Source organism: Haliaeetus leucocephalus, unplaced genomic scaffold, assembly GCF_000737465.1.
Source record: "Haliaeetus leucocephalus isolate CR32 unplaced genomic scaffold, Haliaeetus_leucocephalus-4.0 Scaffold517, whole genome shotgun sequence".
Lineage (NCBI taxonomy): Eukaryota > Metazoa > Chordata > Aves > Accipitriformes > Accipitridae > Haliaeetus > Haliaeetus leucocephalus.
The window spans coordinates 487,248-505,801 of record NW_010972953.1 but is presented as its reverse complement, the minus strand read 5'-3'; the positions used below and the strand labels follow the sequence as shown (position 1 = coordinate 505,801).

The 18,554-nt window shown below is 49.6% G+C and overlaps 1 protein-coding gene across 1 annotated transcript; it reads right to left on the bottom strand.

Annotated features, from left to right (window-relative positions):
- Positions 1-9,865: 9,865 nt before the first annotated feature.
- On the bottom strand, positions 9,866-18,514 carry SF3A3 (splicing factor 3a, subunit 3, 60kDa). The gene is made up of 17 exons (XM_010575943.1): positions 18,384-18,514; positions 18,256-18,303; positions 18,002-18,054; positions 17,401-17,506; positions 16,855-16,927; positions 16,364-16,455; positions 15,843-15,925; positions 15,329-15,467; positions 14,346-14,414; positions 13,908-13,975; positions 13,447-13,554; positions 13,051-13,120; positions 12,491-12,655; positions 12,266-12,376; positions 11,771-11,861; positions 10,777-10,832; positions 9,866-10,163 (listed from the first exon to the last, which is right to left on the bottom strand). Exons 1-17 carry the CDS (start codon positions 18,477-18,479, stop codon positions 10,086-10,088), a joined length of 1,506 nt encoding a protein of 501 aa, XP_010574245.1. The 5' UTR covers positions 18,480-18,514; the 3' UTR covers positions 9,866-10,085.
- Between the last annotated feature and the right edge of the window lie 40 nt (positions 18,515-18,554).

Sequence of the window (18,554 nt, the reverse complement as noted above, 5' to 3'; positions counted from 1 at the left end):
CGGCTGGGGAGGCCGCGGCACCGGCGGGGGGGGGGGGGCCGCGGGCGGGGGGACCCCCCAACCCCCCAGGGGAAGGAAGGGGAGCGGGGGTCTGCCGGCTCCGGGGCCGGGGAGGTTCGTCTCCTGCTGAAGGGGAGGCTCGCCCTTCGGTAGCACCTTGAATTATTTTGCCGTTGGATCCCGAGAAGACCCAGCTGGCATAAGTCAACTTCTGAGCTGCCGGCTTATTATGCAAATTGATTAATGCGGAGTGTGTAAGCACACACTAGAAGATGTCACCAGACAGAGTCTTTTGCATAGCAGAGATAGGGGAGTTTGGCCTAGGCCAGCTCTTTCCACAGACGTAGGAGAGCGACAGCCAAGATCTAAAGATTAGGAAAAAAACCCAAGCAGTCTCTGTTCAAGTAACCACTCTGCCGTCTGCCTTTCCGCTTCCTCCGCTCTAGCAGCCGTGCAGAGCGGACGAGACACCGCAAAAAGGAAGTGAAAGGAGAACAGTCTGAAATATCTGCTGTGAGTGCTAGCCCTCTATTCTTAAAAGAAAGGTGGTGCTGGGCGGTATTTCTGAGATAGAAAAACCCTGCGTTTCATCCTGCTTTCACTTGCTAGGGATATGCTGACATCGCGGCCTGAAACAAACACATGCCCCAAACCCTGTTGCTGCAGTTTCCATGCACCAGAACAGCAGGCTGGCTGAGGCTGCCCTGCAACGTGGAAGGGGCCGGCTATCGTTTCAGTGAGGCTTTTTTCATCCAGCCCCACATCCGCTGTACGACGGCTTTGCAGCCTGCAGCACCTCGTAAGGGCTGGCAGAGCCTTTCTGCTGGTGAAGGCACGAGGCTTCTGTGGGCCGGCCAGCGCTGTGCCTCAAACCAGCACACCCAGGCTCTCCCTCCACTTCCCACGAGTCACGTCGCGTTCAGCCACACCCAAAACACCGTCACTGACTGGGAAACCAACACACAGATTTTTCTATTTTTGCAATCTTTTTTTTAGGGAGACAACAGCAGCAGAGGACAGCAGCATCTTTACATGATCGACAGCGTGTTGACACCGGTGAATTCTGCCCAACAAGCTACGCACCAGCTCCTGATGATGCAATAACAAGCTGGGGGGAGCGCCGGGTGGGTGGTTCACATTACAGGCTAATAGTGCTCACGTCTCCTCTACCTTTAGCAGTAGAGAATCACAGATGTGAAACAGGATCATCTAAAGCATGAGACACTTTTAGATTTATCCCATTTTCCTGCCTAAGACTTGGAGGTGAAACATGGAGTTACTAATTTTACCTACCCAGACAAGAGATATTTCAACACCAGAGCAGCTTTAAGCTAACAAGTAAGAGCGTGCCCAGAAAGGCTGCGCTGCAAGCAGATTATTAACTAGAACAAACCCTGTGCCTTCAGTCAAGGCAGAATTTTCCAGTTTTTAAGCAGGCTTAACACCCTCTCCTGAGGTCACTCATTCTAGCATCTGCAGTCCCAGCAGCACAGAAGCACACACTGCAGCAGCTCTCACAAACAGTAATTTGCTTGCAAGTCTCACAGGCCTACAGGTTTTTGGCAGGGCAGGGAAGAATACCTCTTTGTGCATAGATTAAGTCTATGCACAAAGATTATGCCTTAGTGCATAGACAAAGTGCTTTTCCTCTGGATACACTGGGGGAGTCTCGGTTACAAGTATTTAAATTCACTGAAACGTAAGACACCAAACCAGAGCCAGGACTCAGCAGTCCCAGGAAGATGCAGGACTTACAGTGGGAGCTTAGGAACGAGGGGTGGGATTTGGGATCAGCAGCAGGGTCCTGTGCAGGGCAGCTACTAAGCCAGGCGTAGTGAACTCCAAGCAAGTGTAGCTGCCCAGGAGCAGACATGGAGGGCCAGCCAGAGGAGCAGTGGTGGTGGCCCTCTGCTAGTTGCGCAAGAGCAGCAGTCGTGCTACCACACTGCACGAGCAGCCCCCAGGGGAAAGAAGTTTTCCTTGCGTAGGCTTCAGGAACAGCTTCAAGCAACTCAGCCAGCCATCGGTAACCTGTACCCTGCCAGCTGGGCCAGGAGGGCCCCAGCCCTTAGGGCAGCTGCATGAGCTGCTGTCGGAAAGATGGGGAAAAACTACTGCTGCTTAAGTGTGCTAACAAAAGGGCTTTCCTGCCAAAATAGCCGCCCAGGAAAGGGGCACAAGAGGAGACCTGGCTTTCGCCTCATGCTTCAGTGTCCCTCGCACACAACATTGGCTTAGGTACCAAGGGCCGCTCACAAAGCACGAGCGAGGCAGTAACAAGGCCCTGGGGCACCTGGAATTCATCCTCTCCCATTGTAACCCAGAAGAGGCTTGAACTGAGACAGGGAAGCAGGTGGAAAGGGTGGTGTAACAGTGGAAAGGGGAGAGCATCCCACGGAGGAGGGCATCCCACAGGGCAGCTGCTCAGATGGCCCCTGCTCTGCAGGAGCTCAGGCAGGGAACCACTGTCATCGCTGTGACCGGCCAGAGGTATGAAGCAGAGCACCGGCTCGCCACGCCAAGCGGGAGCCCCGCATCCACCCGTGGTCAGGACCTGCCATTCACTGAGCAGCTCAAAAATGGGAGGAGTCCCCAGGCAGAGCGCCGAGCAGATGCCTGCAGCCTCTTCTCGAAGCAGAGTGTGCAGGAACATTGTGCTGCAGGACAACATGGACAGAGACTGGAGCCCATGAGCAACCTGCAGCCGCTGCCACCGTGTTTCGCCCAGAGGCCTGGGGTCGCCCCGTGGGCGGGAGGCACCTGCACAGGGGGAGAAGGAGCCATCTCTAACTGGGCCACCTTGTTCCTGGGACAGGGACGTAACAGAGGGCGTTCGATCGCGGCCTTGACTGAAGTCAGAGAGCAACAGGGATCCTAACGAGCGCTGCAGAGCTCCGCTGCAGGAGAGCAGGCTGTGGAGCACCCGGACTGCTGCTTACACCCAGAGGGAAGCGAAGACCCTGTAATTCAGGAGAGGGACCACCCCACATGCCACGAGCTTCATGAGCGGGGCCAGAGTCACCTGCCCAGCACTATTGACATGAACTTTGCCGTCCAGTTTCAGACAGCTAGCTTGCAGGGTAGCTGGGCAGCACTCCTGGTAACAGGCAGCCTTCATCCCACCAGCACAGACTGGTTTGGCAGCCTTGCAGGCTTTGCTACATCCCGCCATGTAATTCAAGCCTGTCTTCTTCATCTGGAAGGAGGAGAGAGACATTAGCCTAGGGGTCCTGCCAAGCCCTTAGTATTCGCATTACAGGAACCATGCAGGCTCCTGGGCACATCCCTGCATCTGGGCTGTCCTGCTCTTTAGCCCTAAAGCCATACCTCACAGAAGTCATGCCCGACAATGCATCTAGCAACAGTCTTCTTGCCTTTGAAACACCCGTCTCCGTGACAGGAGAATGCTGCGCACACTTTCCCCTACAAGAGAGGGCCAGAGGAGAGACTGTATATTCATCAGTCTGGAGAGCAGGACTCCCAGGACGAGAACTGAAATTCAGACAGCACTTCTTTCATGAGGGCTCCTTTCCAACCCCCCCTCTGTTCTGCGGTTTTTGGCCAGTGTTGTCTCAGGCATTTTAGATACAGAGATAAAAGATTAACTGCACCCCATCTGAAACTGCAGGAAACTTTAGTGAAACACCAGCGTAGCAAACAAGTTTCAAAGCCTCCTTTTCCTTCCTCTTAAGAGGGCTCTGCAAAGATAAGCACCTTCCCCTCCACATAGGCTCAGGAACAGGCTGCAGTGCCCCATCGGTCCCCACACCCTCCCTGCGGCTGCGAGGAAGGCTCACCACGCAGACCGTTCAAACTCTTTGAACCGATGTAAGTGCTGGGCTCGGGAGCAGGCCTGTTTGACAGGGCTCCTTACGGACTCTCTTCTTTCAAAGCTCATTAAGGATTTGTTCCCCTTCCAGGGCAGCTTTTCACCCTGTAAAGCAGATGCAGGAGGGACCTCTCCCTCTCCCCCCACTCAGGTGGGAGCTCAGCCATCCCAGTGGCTGCAGACCCCAGGAGAGCACGTGGCTGCAGCAGCATCTGCCCAGCCGGTACCTACGTTTCGGGGGGGAGGCCGGGGGGTGGTGGCGGTGGTCGTAGGCGGCGCAGTGGCAGCTGGCAGGTCACCTGCAGACACACGAGGAGCCCCGTGAGGCTGCGCCCAGCACACAGCCTGCGCGGAGGCCTCCACAGCCGCACACGGGACAGATCACCAGCACGGCTCACGCTGCGGCCGGAGCTGCTGGGCCACCCTGTCCCCTCGCCCGGCTCCAAAGGAGAGAGAGCCCCAGGGCAGAGGAGACGCAGCGATGCAGCTGCAGCCAGCCCTCTGCAATGGGTTTTGCCCATCCGTCTCCCTCCTGTGCAGCAGGATTAACCTCAGACCGCTGCCGGGGACCCCATGGGCCGTTACCATAGGAGCTGGCATTGAGCTGCAGGCAGAGGGGAGAGTCACAGCAGTCCAGGGCACACTGCTGTGTCTTCACGCTGCTGTTGGTCCTGCACATCTCTCTGCCACACGCGCTGCTGCAGCTGGCTGTGTAGTTCGTGCTGGAGAAACGATAAAGCTGCAATAGCAGAGCCAAAGGAAAAAATGCTAGGAGTGTGAAGAGATGCCATTAGAAGGAGCAAAAATAACTGACAGACTGCCACAGAGAGAGAAGGGAAACAGGAGATTGACACAGACTTAATAGAGTACTGTGGATCCCTGATATACAGAAAGGGAAAACAGACTTTCCCTATCACAGCCCCCTGCAACCCCATCTCAGCAAGCTCCGTACCTCACAGTAAGTCTCATTATGGCAGGTCACTGTTTTGTTGGCGTGGGCTTCATCCTGGTAACACCTCTCCCCAGAGCACTGAAAGCTCTGGCAGGTGAGCTGGAGGGAGAACACACGAGAGTGTCACCATGCAGCAAAGCCTCCTTGCACGGCACCGTGGTGCTGTCCCCAACCACAGCCTCGCTGTCTGGAGGGGCTGCCTCCACACGCCCACCCACCATGCCCGAAGTGCTCCCCTTCCACCCCAGAAGATGCTCTCATGGGACTCCTGGCTCTTGCAAGAGACCAGTTGGACTAGAGACCCTGTCTGTGGGGCTGCAACAGCCCGGCCAACGGCCCTCTTTCCATTCCTTTCCTTACCAGTGTTTCTTCGGTACCATTCACAGAGCCGTTGGCGGCCACCGAGGCGTTGGCGGCCACCGAGGCGTTGGCGGCCACCGAGGCGTTGGCGGCCGTGTTGTGCTCTGGAAGACACAAAGTTCCCCCTCGGTGAAGGAAACACCAGCCTCATGGTCAGCAAGCCCTGCATCCCTTCCCGACCCATGGCACAGTCCAAAGGGATCTGTAGGAAGCATCAGTCACATTGTGGTTGGGCTGTGGACGGCAGTCAGAGACAGGATGTCCCAAACAAGTTCCATTTGCAGCCCAACAAGCAGGTCAGAGACAACAGGCCACCGCAGCAGCATTATGGAGAGATGTTACAACAGCTTCTCCCTCCCCCTTCCAGCCACACTGCATGTGAAGAACAGGCTTTTCTGGGGTCAAAACCTTGAGAAAAGGCTCCTCAGTGCAGCTCCATCCTACAGAATACAGCCTGGAGGGGACAGGGACAGAGTCCCTGTTGCACCACACTGCCTTTGCCCCACTTCCCACAGGACCCCCAGGTTTCCCTTGGGGTGCAGAGCTCACCTGCTGTGGCAAGAGGGTCCTGGACGCAGAGGTGCAGAGCCAAGATGCAGAGCAGCAGGCCTGGAACACAGCGGGGACGACTGAAACCACCACATCTGCTGCCTGCCTTACTCACAGCCCAAAGAGCTTCCCCAGCAGCACAGGCAGGTCACCCTCAAAACACCAAATCCAGCCCCCGCCAGCCTCCCTGGAGCAGGGTGGTGGCCAGTTCCCCTCAGGGAGGTTGTGGGGAGCCCCACAGACACACCTGATGTCAGGGACCCATACTGGCTGCAGGGGGCCAGCCCTGCTGCAAAAAGACCCCCCCCACCCGCCCAGAGCCACAGGTGACTGGTGGCCATCTCTCGCCCCAGGGAGCCTCTGGCACAGCCTCCGACAGCTGGGACAGGGATGGACAACCTGGGCATGCCGAGACACACGCTGCTCTCCATGCTGCGGCAGACCCCCCGTTACCTTGAATGGGGGGGACGAGCCATCGGCAACCTGCCATCTTCATCCACCAGCAGCTTCACCCGGGACCTGGCAGGAAGAGGGACGGTCAGAGCTGGGGAGCAGGAGGGGACAGTCCAGCAGTTGCTGCCGCAGTTACTGTGGCACGCGGTCCCTGCGTCTGCCTGGCGCGTGGCTTGGGACGAGGTGGCAGAAACAACATCAGGACAACTTACGTAAGAGATTTTTCCTGTTGAGGCTTTTTTTTTTTTTAAGAAACCTTTCTCCTAGGAAATTCTACAGCCTTTATTCTGGACACCATGGGACACCAGAGGAATCCAGGTTGTTCGGCACTTCATTTTTGGTCCCTGCAGTGGCAGGACATGCTTTTCAGGCGGGATTAAGTGCCTGGCAGTAACAACACCCACCATCAGCACCTCTGAAAACTGCAGTCCAGGTTTTCTCCACAGGCTCTCAATGCAGAAATCATCTAACATATAAATAACCAGATAATTCAGCACCCTCCTTTGTCACTGTGCTTGCCTAGACTGTAGGGAGCAACAGGCAGGCCCTTTCAGCCACAGCTGCAACAGGGGGCCGTTGAACAAGTGCAGAAGGGGCCTGGGAGCTGCCTGCCCCAGACTGAACCTCCCAAGCCACCAGCACGGTACTGGTCAGCACAGCCACACACCCCAGCAGCGCCGGGTGCCCACTCCCGAGGGGCAGTCGCTTCTCCCCTGCAGCTCAGCGCAGCACAACCTCTGGCTCCAGCTCTTGTGCCAGCAGCAGCGCTCCCCACGCAGGGCACAGCCGCTCCGCTGAGCGGGAGCGGGCGCTCTCCTTGGGGGTGTTTGTGCCTGGGGTGTGCAGGAGGCCCGGAGCACCCCTGGGGCACCAGCTGCAAGCACCTTTGGGGAAGAGAAGGCACCTGCTGGGGCTCACCTGGCTCCTGCCTGTACTGCTGCTGGGTGCCGCAGTCGGCTGCTGGAGGCTGCAGGGAGCTCCCCCCGCCAGAGGCACGGGGCAGTCACCCCAATACAGGTCTGCGCTCTACCTCCAGTATGAGCCCCAGGGCTGCAGCACTGCGCTGCGTGCGGCCACATGCTTGCAGGAGCGATGCTCAGCCCTGTGGGCTCAGCCCCTGGACATCCACAGTCGCTCCCTCCCAAGAGGCTCTCCAAAACCACCAAGGCTGCCGCAGCCACCTGCCACAGACGGGGCCCAGGGGTACAGCACAGCTGCTGGGGAGCAGGAGCCCCTCGGGGAGCCACCTGCTCCCGTTGGTGTGGTAACCCTTCACTGGTGCTCACAGGCAATACACAGAGCTGCAGGCAGCTGCCAGCAGCACGAAGGCAGGGTAGTTACACGTGACAGTTCTTTGCTGATGCTGTTGCAAATGAAGATATGACCCACCAGCTGCAGCACCCATCACAGGAGAACCCAAGCCCACCAGCCCTCAGAAGTCAGGGCAGCCAGAGAACCCTCCATAGCAGTTCTTGCTGTGGATAGACAAATTCTGGTGTGAAAAATGCCTGTTTCCAGACACACCTCTGCAACAGGCCCTCAGGACCTGGCAAAGAGCAAAACACAGGCCTGTTAATTCTGGCACACAACCCGTGGAACATAAACAGGAACACTTACAGCTAAAGTAGCTTTCACTAGCAAGACATGGAAATGCTCTGGATCATAAAGAGCCATTGCACTGCCAACACTCAAATATTTCTGGTTAACTTACAATAAACAGTCACATCCTTCCCACCTGTCCATCTGTGTGCATGTCTCCCCTCCCTGTCAGCCCAAACTGCAGCCCCCCAGCCCAGGACAGTGGCACAAACATCCCTTTCATGCAGAATTTCCCACCTGCTTGGTCTGGGCACCACAGCCGTCAGGCTGCGAGCAGCTCGCTGCCCGGATTGAGCGAGGAAACCAGGCAGCACCACTGCAAAAGCAACACAGGCCGGCCAGACGGGGTGGTAGGCAGGTCTGCCGTGACAAGAGAGCTGCCTGACAAAGCTGCTGCAGCAGCTTGCTCCTGAGGGTGGGCACTGGAGCCACCACTGCTTCATGGCAGGGAGAGCGGAGTTCTGCCAACAGTGGCTAGGCTTCATGACGGAGCACGTTCAATGGACAGAGGTTTTCTGCTGTAAAGCTCCTGGTTACATCCTTGCATGTGCCTCCAACACCGCTGTCAAGTCCTGACTACAAAGAGGCGTTTGCAGTTTCTCACGGCCCAGTCCCTTGTCCTGCTGCTCACCCCCATGGTTTGGGAAGTTCTACTGGCTTTGGTGCTGCTTCCCATGACACCCAGCTCTCCGCTGTAGGAGTATCTCTGCTTTCCACTCAAAATCTTTACCTGCTTAGCTAGGCAAACAGTGGAGACGTGACTCCATACAGGCTCCAAGGCCAAGTTCTCCAAAGAGCACTGTAACACTCCCCTCCTGTCTTATGATTTAGGTCGTTAGCATTGCCCAAGGACCTGCAGTGGCTGAAGCTTGCATAGTGACCACTGAGGCTGTTCATTCAGAATGGAAGAGAAGACAAGGCAGGCTGGCATCTCCTTCACCTTCCAAACCAGAGCAGCCACCACCCAGACCAGGTTAGGACAATCTCACTGAGCAGGGTGCCACTCCAGCACAGCCCAATCCAGCTCCAGGGCAGGCTAGGAACAAATGCCCACCAGACACAGCCTCATCCCAAGGAGAGCAACTTTCCCGCAGAGCAGGGAAAGGAAAGAGCCCACAGCATTGACTCACCCTGTCCGTCCGCTTCCCGAAGCCCCAGTACACCAGTGAAAGCCTGTAGCCGCTGCTAGAGGTGGAGTGCCTCCGAGCACCAACAGCAGCTGTGGTACCTGCCGCACAGGCTCACACCCTGGTGCCAGCAACCAGCCCCATCCCTGCCAACCACCGGCTGCACAAACCATCACTCGGGGGAAGTGTTTGTTACCTGCTGCTCCATGGCATCTGGCGATGCAAACAGCTCTGCACAGTGACAACAGAGAAAGGGGTTTTTTTGAGGCTAGAGATGTCACACAAGCCAACTCTATGCCAAAATGAAACCCCACCTGAGGGGCTGGAGGGGGACAAGGACTGCCACACACAATGCACATGGCCTCCACACAATGCCTCTTTTCTCCTCACTGGACTTGCAATTCATGTGACAGCATGAATATCATGGGGTTATGTACAGACATCTTTAAGCATGGCACTGAGGAGCGCAGAGAATGCTCCTGAAGTCACAACGGTCACATCTAAACACATCATGTGTTCCCATCCCAATCCTCCGGCATCACAGCTCAAGAGTCACCAAAGAAAGGATCTGCACTAAAACCTACTGCGTCTTTCAAGTCAACAACAGTGCTGGAGAAATTACCACAAACTGCCCACACAGCCCAACCTAAATCAAGCTCAATTACTAATTTCCTGAAAAAAATCCCAGCGGTCAAAGCTCCACAGAGAGACAGACCTGAGGTAAAAGCAGCAATGTAAGCCAAATACATTTGTTTCACAAAGGAACCCAAAGAAAACCATATGCTTACAGCATAGTATAGGACTGTTACTCATTGTCACCATGCAATGTTCATGTGTGATTTACAGAAAGCCAATCTGCATCATAAAAATTTCCATCAGAACAGGAATGAGAGAGAAGCAATTGTTTCTGACAATTCAAACTGTGTAAAAAGCATTTTAAAAATACCGTAATCAAATCTCTTCCTTCCAGCATAGGAGAGACAAGTTTCTCAGCACTTCCTAAATTAAAACTGGTTTATTATTTTTCAAGGTTTTTTTTTTAATATAAAATAACGTCACAAGTCTGCTTTTCACAAGGGGCTTACTAGAAAGTGAATCTATAAAGTATCCTTGAAATCTATACTCATGCACATAGAAAATCCAGAAACTGAAGAAGAGTCAGAGCTGATGCTTCTCCACTTGCTTTTCAGATGTGAAATCCTTCACTTGGGAAAAGCTACAGCAACCCTTGACGTTTCAAGTCTTCATAGGTCTTTTTATTCACCACGTTCCCACTGGAATCCTCGTATTCCTCCTAGAATGGAACAAACAGTTTAGAGACACCTGGACACAGCCTGACTCAGGTTGTACTACAGCATTTGAATTTTAGCTCCAGCAGCACCTACTGAACATGACCACCCTGCCAAGAACCTCTCTACATGAGAGTATGCAGTGGATCTGCCAGCAGGCTCCATGAGAAGAGCATATTCAGAGTCAGAACAATTACATGCTGTACTACAGGCTGTATTTCCCACAGTTGCCCTGCATGCCGTTGAAAAATGGTTTGAGACAGAAGCTTAAGAAAAGACACTAGTATAAGTGAACACACTGCTCGCAACAGTTCCTTTTTTTTTCTCACAAAACAAAGGTGACATCGGTACTGTAAAGCAGTGTATTAAAAGATTCTTACACAAGGGGCTGAGTCTGTCCTATCAGAACTCCTTTCCAATACAGCACAAGAAGTGCTTTTCATACATCACCACTAACAGGAGCTGTGCAACCAGCAACGTAGGTTCCTGCTCATCTCTCCAGCATGCAGGGGACTCTCTGATAAATACTTTTGACAGAGCCAGACAGTTCATGCAAGGTAAATGGGGGGTTCCCAGGTACACAGGACTAGACATGCAAATGCCTCTGTAATATCTCACCTCTGTATCAGGCTGCCATCTCTCTGAAGCCTTCTGTTGTTTCAGCTTTGCCCACACTGCAAATACAAAGTCATACAGGATCTAATGCCATTTCCCTTGAGATACTAGTTTTTCACCTCGTAAAACATACACGAGGTGTTTTGGTTTTTTGTTTTTTTTTTTTTTTTTTAAAACACTGTCACTGCAACTGTCCAGCAATGTATCTACTATCCATTACAAATTTATTGTTCCCCTGTACGGTTTACTGGAAGGCACAGAACAAAAGCAAACAAGGCTTTAAAATGACGATTCAGGATTGGACACAAAAGACAAAGGTCCAAAAACACTACTTCAGAGATACGGCTCCAACAGTAGTAATAGCTTGTTTGGGAAATCAAGGCTTTACCTGTTTGGTTTCTTCTAGGCAAGAATTAATTTACCTCCAGGAACCATAACCTGTATCTGTTAACCTAAGCGGGGCAGATTCAAGAAACAACCTCTGCATGAGGTAGCCTCCTCAAAACATCAGCACAGATTAGCCGCGTTGAATTACAATCACTGTAAGTCCTAAATACTGTAGGCTTTCAAAATCTGCCTATAGGCTCTACCGTTTCTGAAGTTTTTTCTGGCTTCCTCATAAAGATGTTGATGAACATCAATTAAGTAAGAGTTATACGGAATGATGTAGCCACACTCTGCCTAAAGAAATGGTGGCCCATTGCACTTGGCTGAGATTTCATACACAAAGCATCACAGACAAAACAGCTGGCAACAAATTAATGCTTCACTGGGAATCTCAGCAAGCATCTACTCCTGCAGGTATCCAACAAAGAAAAAAAGCCACTCTCATTTTAAAAGCTGGGATTGATGGTCCAAGGAAGGATCACCCCACATGCACCTGTTTCTTACCCTTTCCTAAAAATAGTCTCTGGTCATAGGGTAAGACAAATTTTTGGCAAGAGCTAACATGAGCGTTCTTATGCCACATGTTCCCTGTTCTGCCATCACTACTTACATGAGACTGCATCCTCAATCTGCGTGACATTGGCAAAATGTGCCGTGTTGGGAATGCCCAGGCATCTCATCCCGTGAGCATGTCGCCACTCCTGGGGACAAGAGGCAAAAGGTCAGTGTATGAGAGGGAATGCCACTTCATCTGCAATGCCAAAGACTAAAAAGATATATTAACATCTGGACAGGGTGAAACAAATACTATCAAAAAACAAATCTACCAGTCCTAAAAACCTCCATAAAAATATTTTTTCTGTATTTCAGATAGTAACAATACACTGGCAGTCAATAGGCACTCTGCACCAATCAGATCTGGGTACTGGAATGAAGTGTTCTAACAAGAAGGGACCGTACAGAGCATGGCCCTGCAGCATAAGCCCAGACCCACATTTTAAAAGTGGAAGAAGTGCCACTCAGGCACTCCAGTGATTTACTAGTTACTTATTATAAAGATTATCTGAACGTAGTACTGATGTTTTTGTAGCAACACGTTACTTACTGCAAAGTGACGCTGAAAAGCTTTGGGCCCTCGGTAGGTGTAGTTACCACAAATCTCACAATTGTAGTTGATGTTTAAACCATGTAATTTATATAACCAGTATGGGATTGGCTGACAAGTGAAGAGAAACAAAGATTAGGCCAAATGGTAAGGCAGGTTCAAACAGAAGAGTAGTGTGGAGTCAGTGACACCTCCCACTTTTCCAGACCTGACAATCTCAGTTACCTTGCCATCCCAACCAAGAGGCAGATTTTTAGGATTATAAATAATTTCATTTTCTTCATCTTCACTCTCGCTCTCACTGATCTGCTCTTCCTCCTCCTCCTCCCTCTCTTCCCCCGTCCGTGCTTGCTTACGCTGCACATTCTCGTGAGTGAGGTGTCTCTGTTCCTAGGGTGTGAGAAAAGAGAAGAAATTGTTCACACAACACGACAGCAACAGAATAAGGGCAAACTCTTGCAGTGTGAAACACTTCCTTAATGTACAGAGACAGGGGAATGGAAGACCAGTACAGAACAGAGAACTCCAATTTTGCTTAGCCTTAAGTTTTTAGTATAACTTAAGTTTTTAGTATAACATTTTGTGCTTCCAAAGAAGAATATTCTACTTACTGACAGAAAAAGCTACCTGCTAACATGCACTTTAAAACCTTATGACTCTGGACATGCAAATTACTCTTCTGGGCATGCTGTCTATGAAAGCACTGGGTAAAGATGTGGATGACCTTCCAATCACTATTTGACAGCTCTGAACTAAAAAGCTCAAAGACAAAATTAAATCCTTACCCCAAGAACTTCTACATATTCATAAATCTGAGCTTCCAGGAATGCAAGATCTTTATTTCTTTCAGTGTCTCTGGAAATAGATCAAGAAACTTTAAGAAGTCCGTTCCAGAACTGCAAATATCATGTGTACACTGAACTCCTAAAGACACACTTGACTTGTATACAGCAAGAAAACAGAAACAAGTACCAAACAGCTCATGTAACCTAAACTGCACACAAACACACAAATTTAGCTCTGGTATCTTCCATTTCATTCACAACTATTTGGTGCAACATGAAAAGCTTCTAACACTCCAAGAATCTCTGTCACAACTATACAAGAGTGATTTCTATAGAATACTTCTCATCCAAGTGAAGAGAACACCACCAACCTCAGAATGACCTTTAGGAACTCACCTTTTGCTGCCTTTTGTCTTTGGATTCTTAGCAAACAAGGAAGGATCAAGTGCTTCTAGGGATTTGCCTTTAGTGCTAAAAAGTCTCTGAGCACGCTCTTCCAGAGTCCTATGGAGAAGCAGGGAGGAGATGAGTCCAAACCATAGTTTTACACTTCCCAAGAACTATTTGAATTCATGCAACAAAATTCTAAATTTAGCTTTTAAGAGATCATGAAATTTCCTATTATCTTTGTCTTCATTCCTTAAGCCAAATTCTTCTATACAAAAGACTTGAGTACAGGACACTTTTCAAAACAGTATATCGCAGTATCCCCTGACTGGTTCTCAATGTTTTGTCTTTCAAACATCATTAAGGTAATTCTTGCACAATGGAGATGACAAAACAAGTATCCCATAAAGGAATGCAAAACAGGAAGACCGCAAAAACTGAAAAGGAACTATAAAAAGACTGCACCTTACCCGCCACATTTTAGTCCCAGGGCCAGTAAAGCTGATTTTAACCTGTCCAGTCCCAGGGAGGCCAATTCCTGTTCAATTAAATTAAATCACAATAAGAAAGGAGCTATTAAACAAATACAATATGGATGTATGTGTGTTTTAACTCATTAAAAAAAAAAACACAACAAAAAACAAAGCACAAACAATGTACAGCACTCAAGAAAGGACCGTCAAGGGTGCACCACTCCTCACTGAAAAATGAGGAATGTGACAAATCCAACCTTTCAAGTTAATTTCTCCTATTAGGGGGATGTAAGTCATCAGCATAATCAAAGTTTTATCCACAAAGCATAGAGCCAGAGACGAAAGCTCAGCAAGTAAAATTATGAAAAGAAACAAAATTACTGAGCTTCCACCTGCTCAAAATTTAACACTAACTGCAGAGCACTGCAAACATACCTCCCAAGAGGAAAATGCTGAGAGGTCCAGGTGGGCTCCAGCGTGAGTGAGTGCACTGCTGGTCTCTTTCTGCCAAGAAAAACCACATGCAAGATCTTTGTGACATCCTACAACACTTCATGCAATATAATACTCTAACCTCAAGAAAAGCAGTTCATTTTACAGAGAAAAAAGTCTCTCGCTAAACTGAGCAATGAAGATACAAAATAAGCAAACCTTAAAAAAAGGTTAGTTTCAAACCGGTTACATTGGTTTTCAAGTTAGCATTAAATTGCATCTTCCTGATTGTCATGGTTTAACTCCAGCCAGCAACTAAGCACCACGCAGCCGCTCACTCACTCTGCCCCCCACCCAGTGGGATGGGGGAGAAAATCGGGGAAAGAAGTAAAACTCATGGGTTGAGATAAGAACGGTTTAATAGAACAGAAAAGAAGAAACTAACAATGATAATAATAACACTAATAAAATGGCAATAGTAATAATAAAAGGATTGGAATATACAAGTGATGCACAATGCAATTGCTCACCACCCACCGACTGACGCCCAGTTAGTCCCCAAGCAGCAACACCCCCCCTCTCCCAATTTATATACTAGACATGACGTCACACGATATGGAATATCCCTTTGGCCAGTTTGGGTCAGCTGTCCTGGCTGTGTCCCATCCCAGCTTCTTGTGCCCCTCCAGCCTTCTTGCTGGTGGGGCATCAGAAGCTGAAAAATCCTTGACTTTAGACTAAACTTTACTTAGCAACAACTGAAAATATCAGTGTTATCAACATTCTTTGCAAGCTGAACTCAAAAACATAGCACTGTACCAGCTACTAGGAAGACAATTAACTCTATCCCAGCCAAAACCAAGACACTGATACACAACTGCACACCTTGCTATTAGACTTAACCTCAGTGATGACTTTACACATATGATTCACAGAAAACCTATCACAAATACAGAAGCATTCACACAGGCTTAACGACTGCTCACCGGCCAGCCAGGGAATGTTCCATTTTCCCACTTCTTCTCAAACTCAGTCTGAATTTTCCCAAAAAGTTCATTCTGGTCCAGTAATGGTTTCACTCGATCTGTGTAATCCTGTAGGTACTCGAGAAGCATTTCAAGGTACCTGGCAGAGTAATCATGAGCACAGGTAATTCAGTATCAATGTATTTCTCTAACCACATCTTTGGAAAGTAATTACCCTCTAGTACTTCAAAGGAAAATCATCAGGATTATGAGTTTTCAACACACGTTTTCTAGATGCAGCAGTTACAAGGATGAAGTAAGATTCTTCCACAGAGTAGAATGTGGCCTTCCACATTTTTGCTGCACTGCATGTTTTCTCAGGGCTCAGACACATGACTGAGTTGCTATAGCTCCGTGACCCAATTTACCTGAGTTAAGTTTGACTGTTAACTATATTCTTAGCAGCTGTACACTTAAAAAGCAACTTCCTTCTCATCAACTGTCATAAAAGAAGCTGGTAGACAAAAAGGCTCACCTCTTATATTCAGCATTTTTTCTCTCCTTGGGAATATCGAAGAGTTGGTCAAATGTGGATAAGTAAGTGATATAATCCAGTTTCTAAGAATAAAAAAGTTTGAGTCAGATTTTATACACATGCAGCCAAATGAACATCCAGTTTCCAGTTACCAGACCAGAAGAAAGGCACTAGTTCATGCCATTACTCTGGACTGCAGAGGCCCTGTGTTCTCTGTGCACTAACACATTGCCTTAAACACCTATTGGTACTTGGTAGCAGAAAACAGAGGCTTTTTACAAGGCCATCATTACATAGACAATAGAGAGGTCTCAGTTGAAGATGACAAAAGAGGAGAGTCATGAAGCAGCACTCAGAATTCAGATGCTGTCAAGCTATATGTGCAACAAAGTGACTTTGAAATAGGTATTTGGAAATAAATGTACGTATTTAAGAAAAAAAAACAAATAACCATGAACCAACCAAAGAAAAACCCCTAGGCCTTAAGCACTGCAGATGCCCAGACACATGCAGCCACCTACCTCTGATGATTTTAGATTAATGTACTTGAGATAACAATCATGCAGATCTAAGTATCGTCCATACCCTTCTTCATCTGTGAACTCCACCAGATCTGTAGGAAAGATCATGTAGAGCTTTATTATGACCTTAATCTTTCCTACTTATTATACACGTTTCAGAACTTGAAAAGGATTAACTGTGGACTAATTTACGCTTAAGGAAGATGTTTACAATGCAAGTGAGATAGTCATTGATCAGACACCTGACTGCTTCTCTGTGTACCCACACTAGAACACTCCTCAAGTGAAGCACCACTACTGTGGAATATTCCAGGGGGCTGCAGTTCAGAAGAATTTAAATGACAAAAGAACAATTTTCAGAAGTCATTTAGTAAAAGGGAGTTGGAACTCTGAAACATGCAAAACAGATCAAACAACTCATTAAATAATGCCTCTCAAGCAAGCACCATATTTTCACTTAAACTGGCCTCAGAGAAAAACTACAAACTTACTTTGAGCTTCTTCACTTGGGTTGTCTCTGGCCTTCAACAGTTCCTCAAACTCCACTGACATTGGAACACAGATCTTTAAGAACAGACAGAAGTTACACAAAACCTTATGACTTCAGTTAATGTCCAAGAACAATTAATATAAAATCACAACAGGTTGTAAATAAAACTGCTAACTGAAAAGGTATCCGAAGCATATCTTCACCATTACTTTTGCACAAAGAAAAGAAGTCTGACTTCAGCCAGCATGAGAAAGGCAAGACCAAACACCAGCTCAGCAGCAGAATGTTCCTGAGCTAACATACAGCATACAGAGAACAGGGTTAGCATCTTGCATCTTCTCCTATTCATATGCTCTCACAGGAGCTTACAGACTGCCTCTGAAGCATTACCTAACCTTGAACTTCTTCTTTTCTCAAGTGACATTTTAGTGTACTGAATACTTGTGTATTAAGGGACTTAAACTGGAAAAAAAAAGTCTGTTTATTGCAGGGATGAGGTCCAACAGACCACAAATCACCAATTCTTATGAAGGAGATAACTACTTACCTCATTTGGGTGCTTCCGGTGAAATTCCTTAATTTGTTTCAGCCTGTTGTAGAATTCTGCAAATTCATTTGGCCCTGAAATGGCACTGAGTTCTTCTTTCCGCAAGCTGAGCTCACAAAAAAGGTCAGATTACAAGTGGAAAGGAAAACACGTTGACACTGATAGAACCTTTTTCCACGTCTAGCGCTGCATTTTGATCACACAAAGCTCCAGCAAGACTGACTGCAAACCCCCAGAAAGTCACATCAGATCTCACAGTCCGCCAGGCTTACAGTTCGAGGTTCCGGGTCACATCTCCCAGTGAACATGCTGTAGTCTCCACTGAGAAACCTTCAAGGCAACTCAGGGCCTCCCTCCCCCGACTTAAACCAAGAAAAGAACAAAATGTGTATATCCAGCATGTACATATCCAATGTGCAACCTGGGTCCTGCTCTATCAGGTTTAGTCTCCAAAACTTGATTCCTGGTCTCACACACCAGCACTACTTCTCATGTATTTACGATTGAGTTAAAAGAGCCCCCAGGTTCTTTGTCTGGAAAAGATGTACAGCAGACATTCAGGTGGCCACACACCAGACGAGGTGTTTGTACAAGCACTTACCCGTCCTTGTCGTCGTACAAGTCTCTCAGGTTGCCGCTCACTTCCATGTACCTCTAAAAAAAACAAAAGAAAGCCCCAGATGCCACCGAGGACGTTACCGGGGAGAAGACCGGTTCGTTCCCAGGCGCTCTGGCAGCACCAGGCAGAGGCCAGGCCAGGCCCGGCCTGCGCCGCGCTGCTCCCGGGGCCGCCGGCAGAGCCCGCCCCAGGCCTGCCGGGGCCCCCGGTCCCGGTCCCGGTCCCGCCGCACTCACGTCCTGCATGGCCCGCGTCCGGTGGTCCGAGTTGATCTGGTCGCGGAGCTGCGGGGAGAGGCGCAGCGTTAGCGCGGGCGGGCCCGGGCCGCGGCGGCCGCCCTCCCTCCCCGCGGCCCAGGACGCACCGTGGACTTCTTGGTGAGCATCTCCTTCACCATCACGTCCATGAGCCGCTCCCGCTCCTCATGGTAGCGCCGCTGCTGCTCCAGGATGGTCTCCATCCTCCCGCGCCCGCCCGGAAGCCGCCGCTCTGCCCTTCCGGTCCCGCCTGCGCCCCCGCCGGAAGCTTCCGGCCC

What these genes read in the sequence shown, in the direction of transcription:
- SF3A3 (XM_010575943.1), bottom strand. Translation starts at nt 18,479, where the DNA reads ATGGAGACCATCCTGGAGCAGCAGCGGCGCTACCATGAGGAGCGGGAG. An exon ending in CCCAAGTGAAGAAGCTCAAA is followed by an intron (nt 16,456 to 16,854) that starts GTAAGTTTGTAG and finishes TCTTTCCTACAG; the next exon opens with ATCTGGTGGAGTTCACAGAT. An exon ending in AAAAATGCTGAATATAAGAG is followed by an intron (nt 15,468 to 15,842) that starts GTGAGCCTTTTT and finishes TTACTCTGCCAG; the next exon opens with GTACCTTGAAATGCTTCTCG.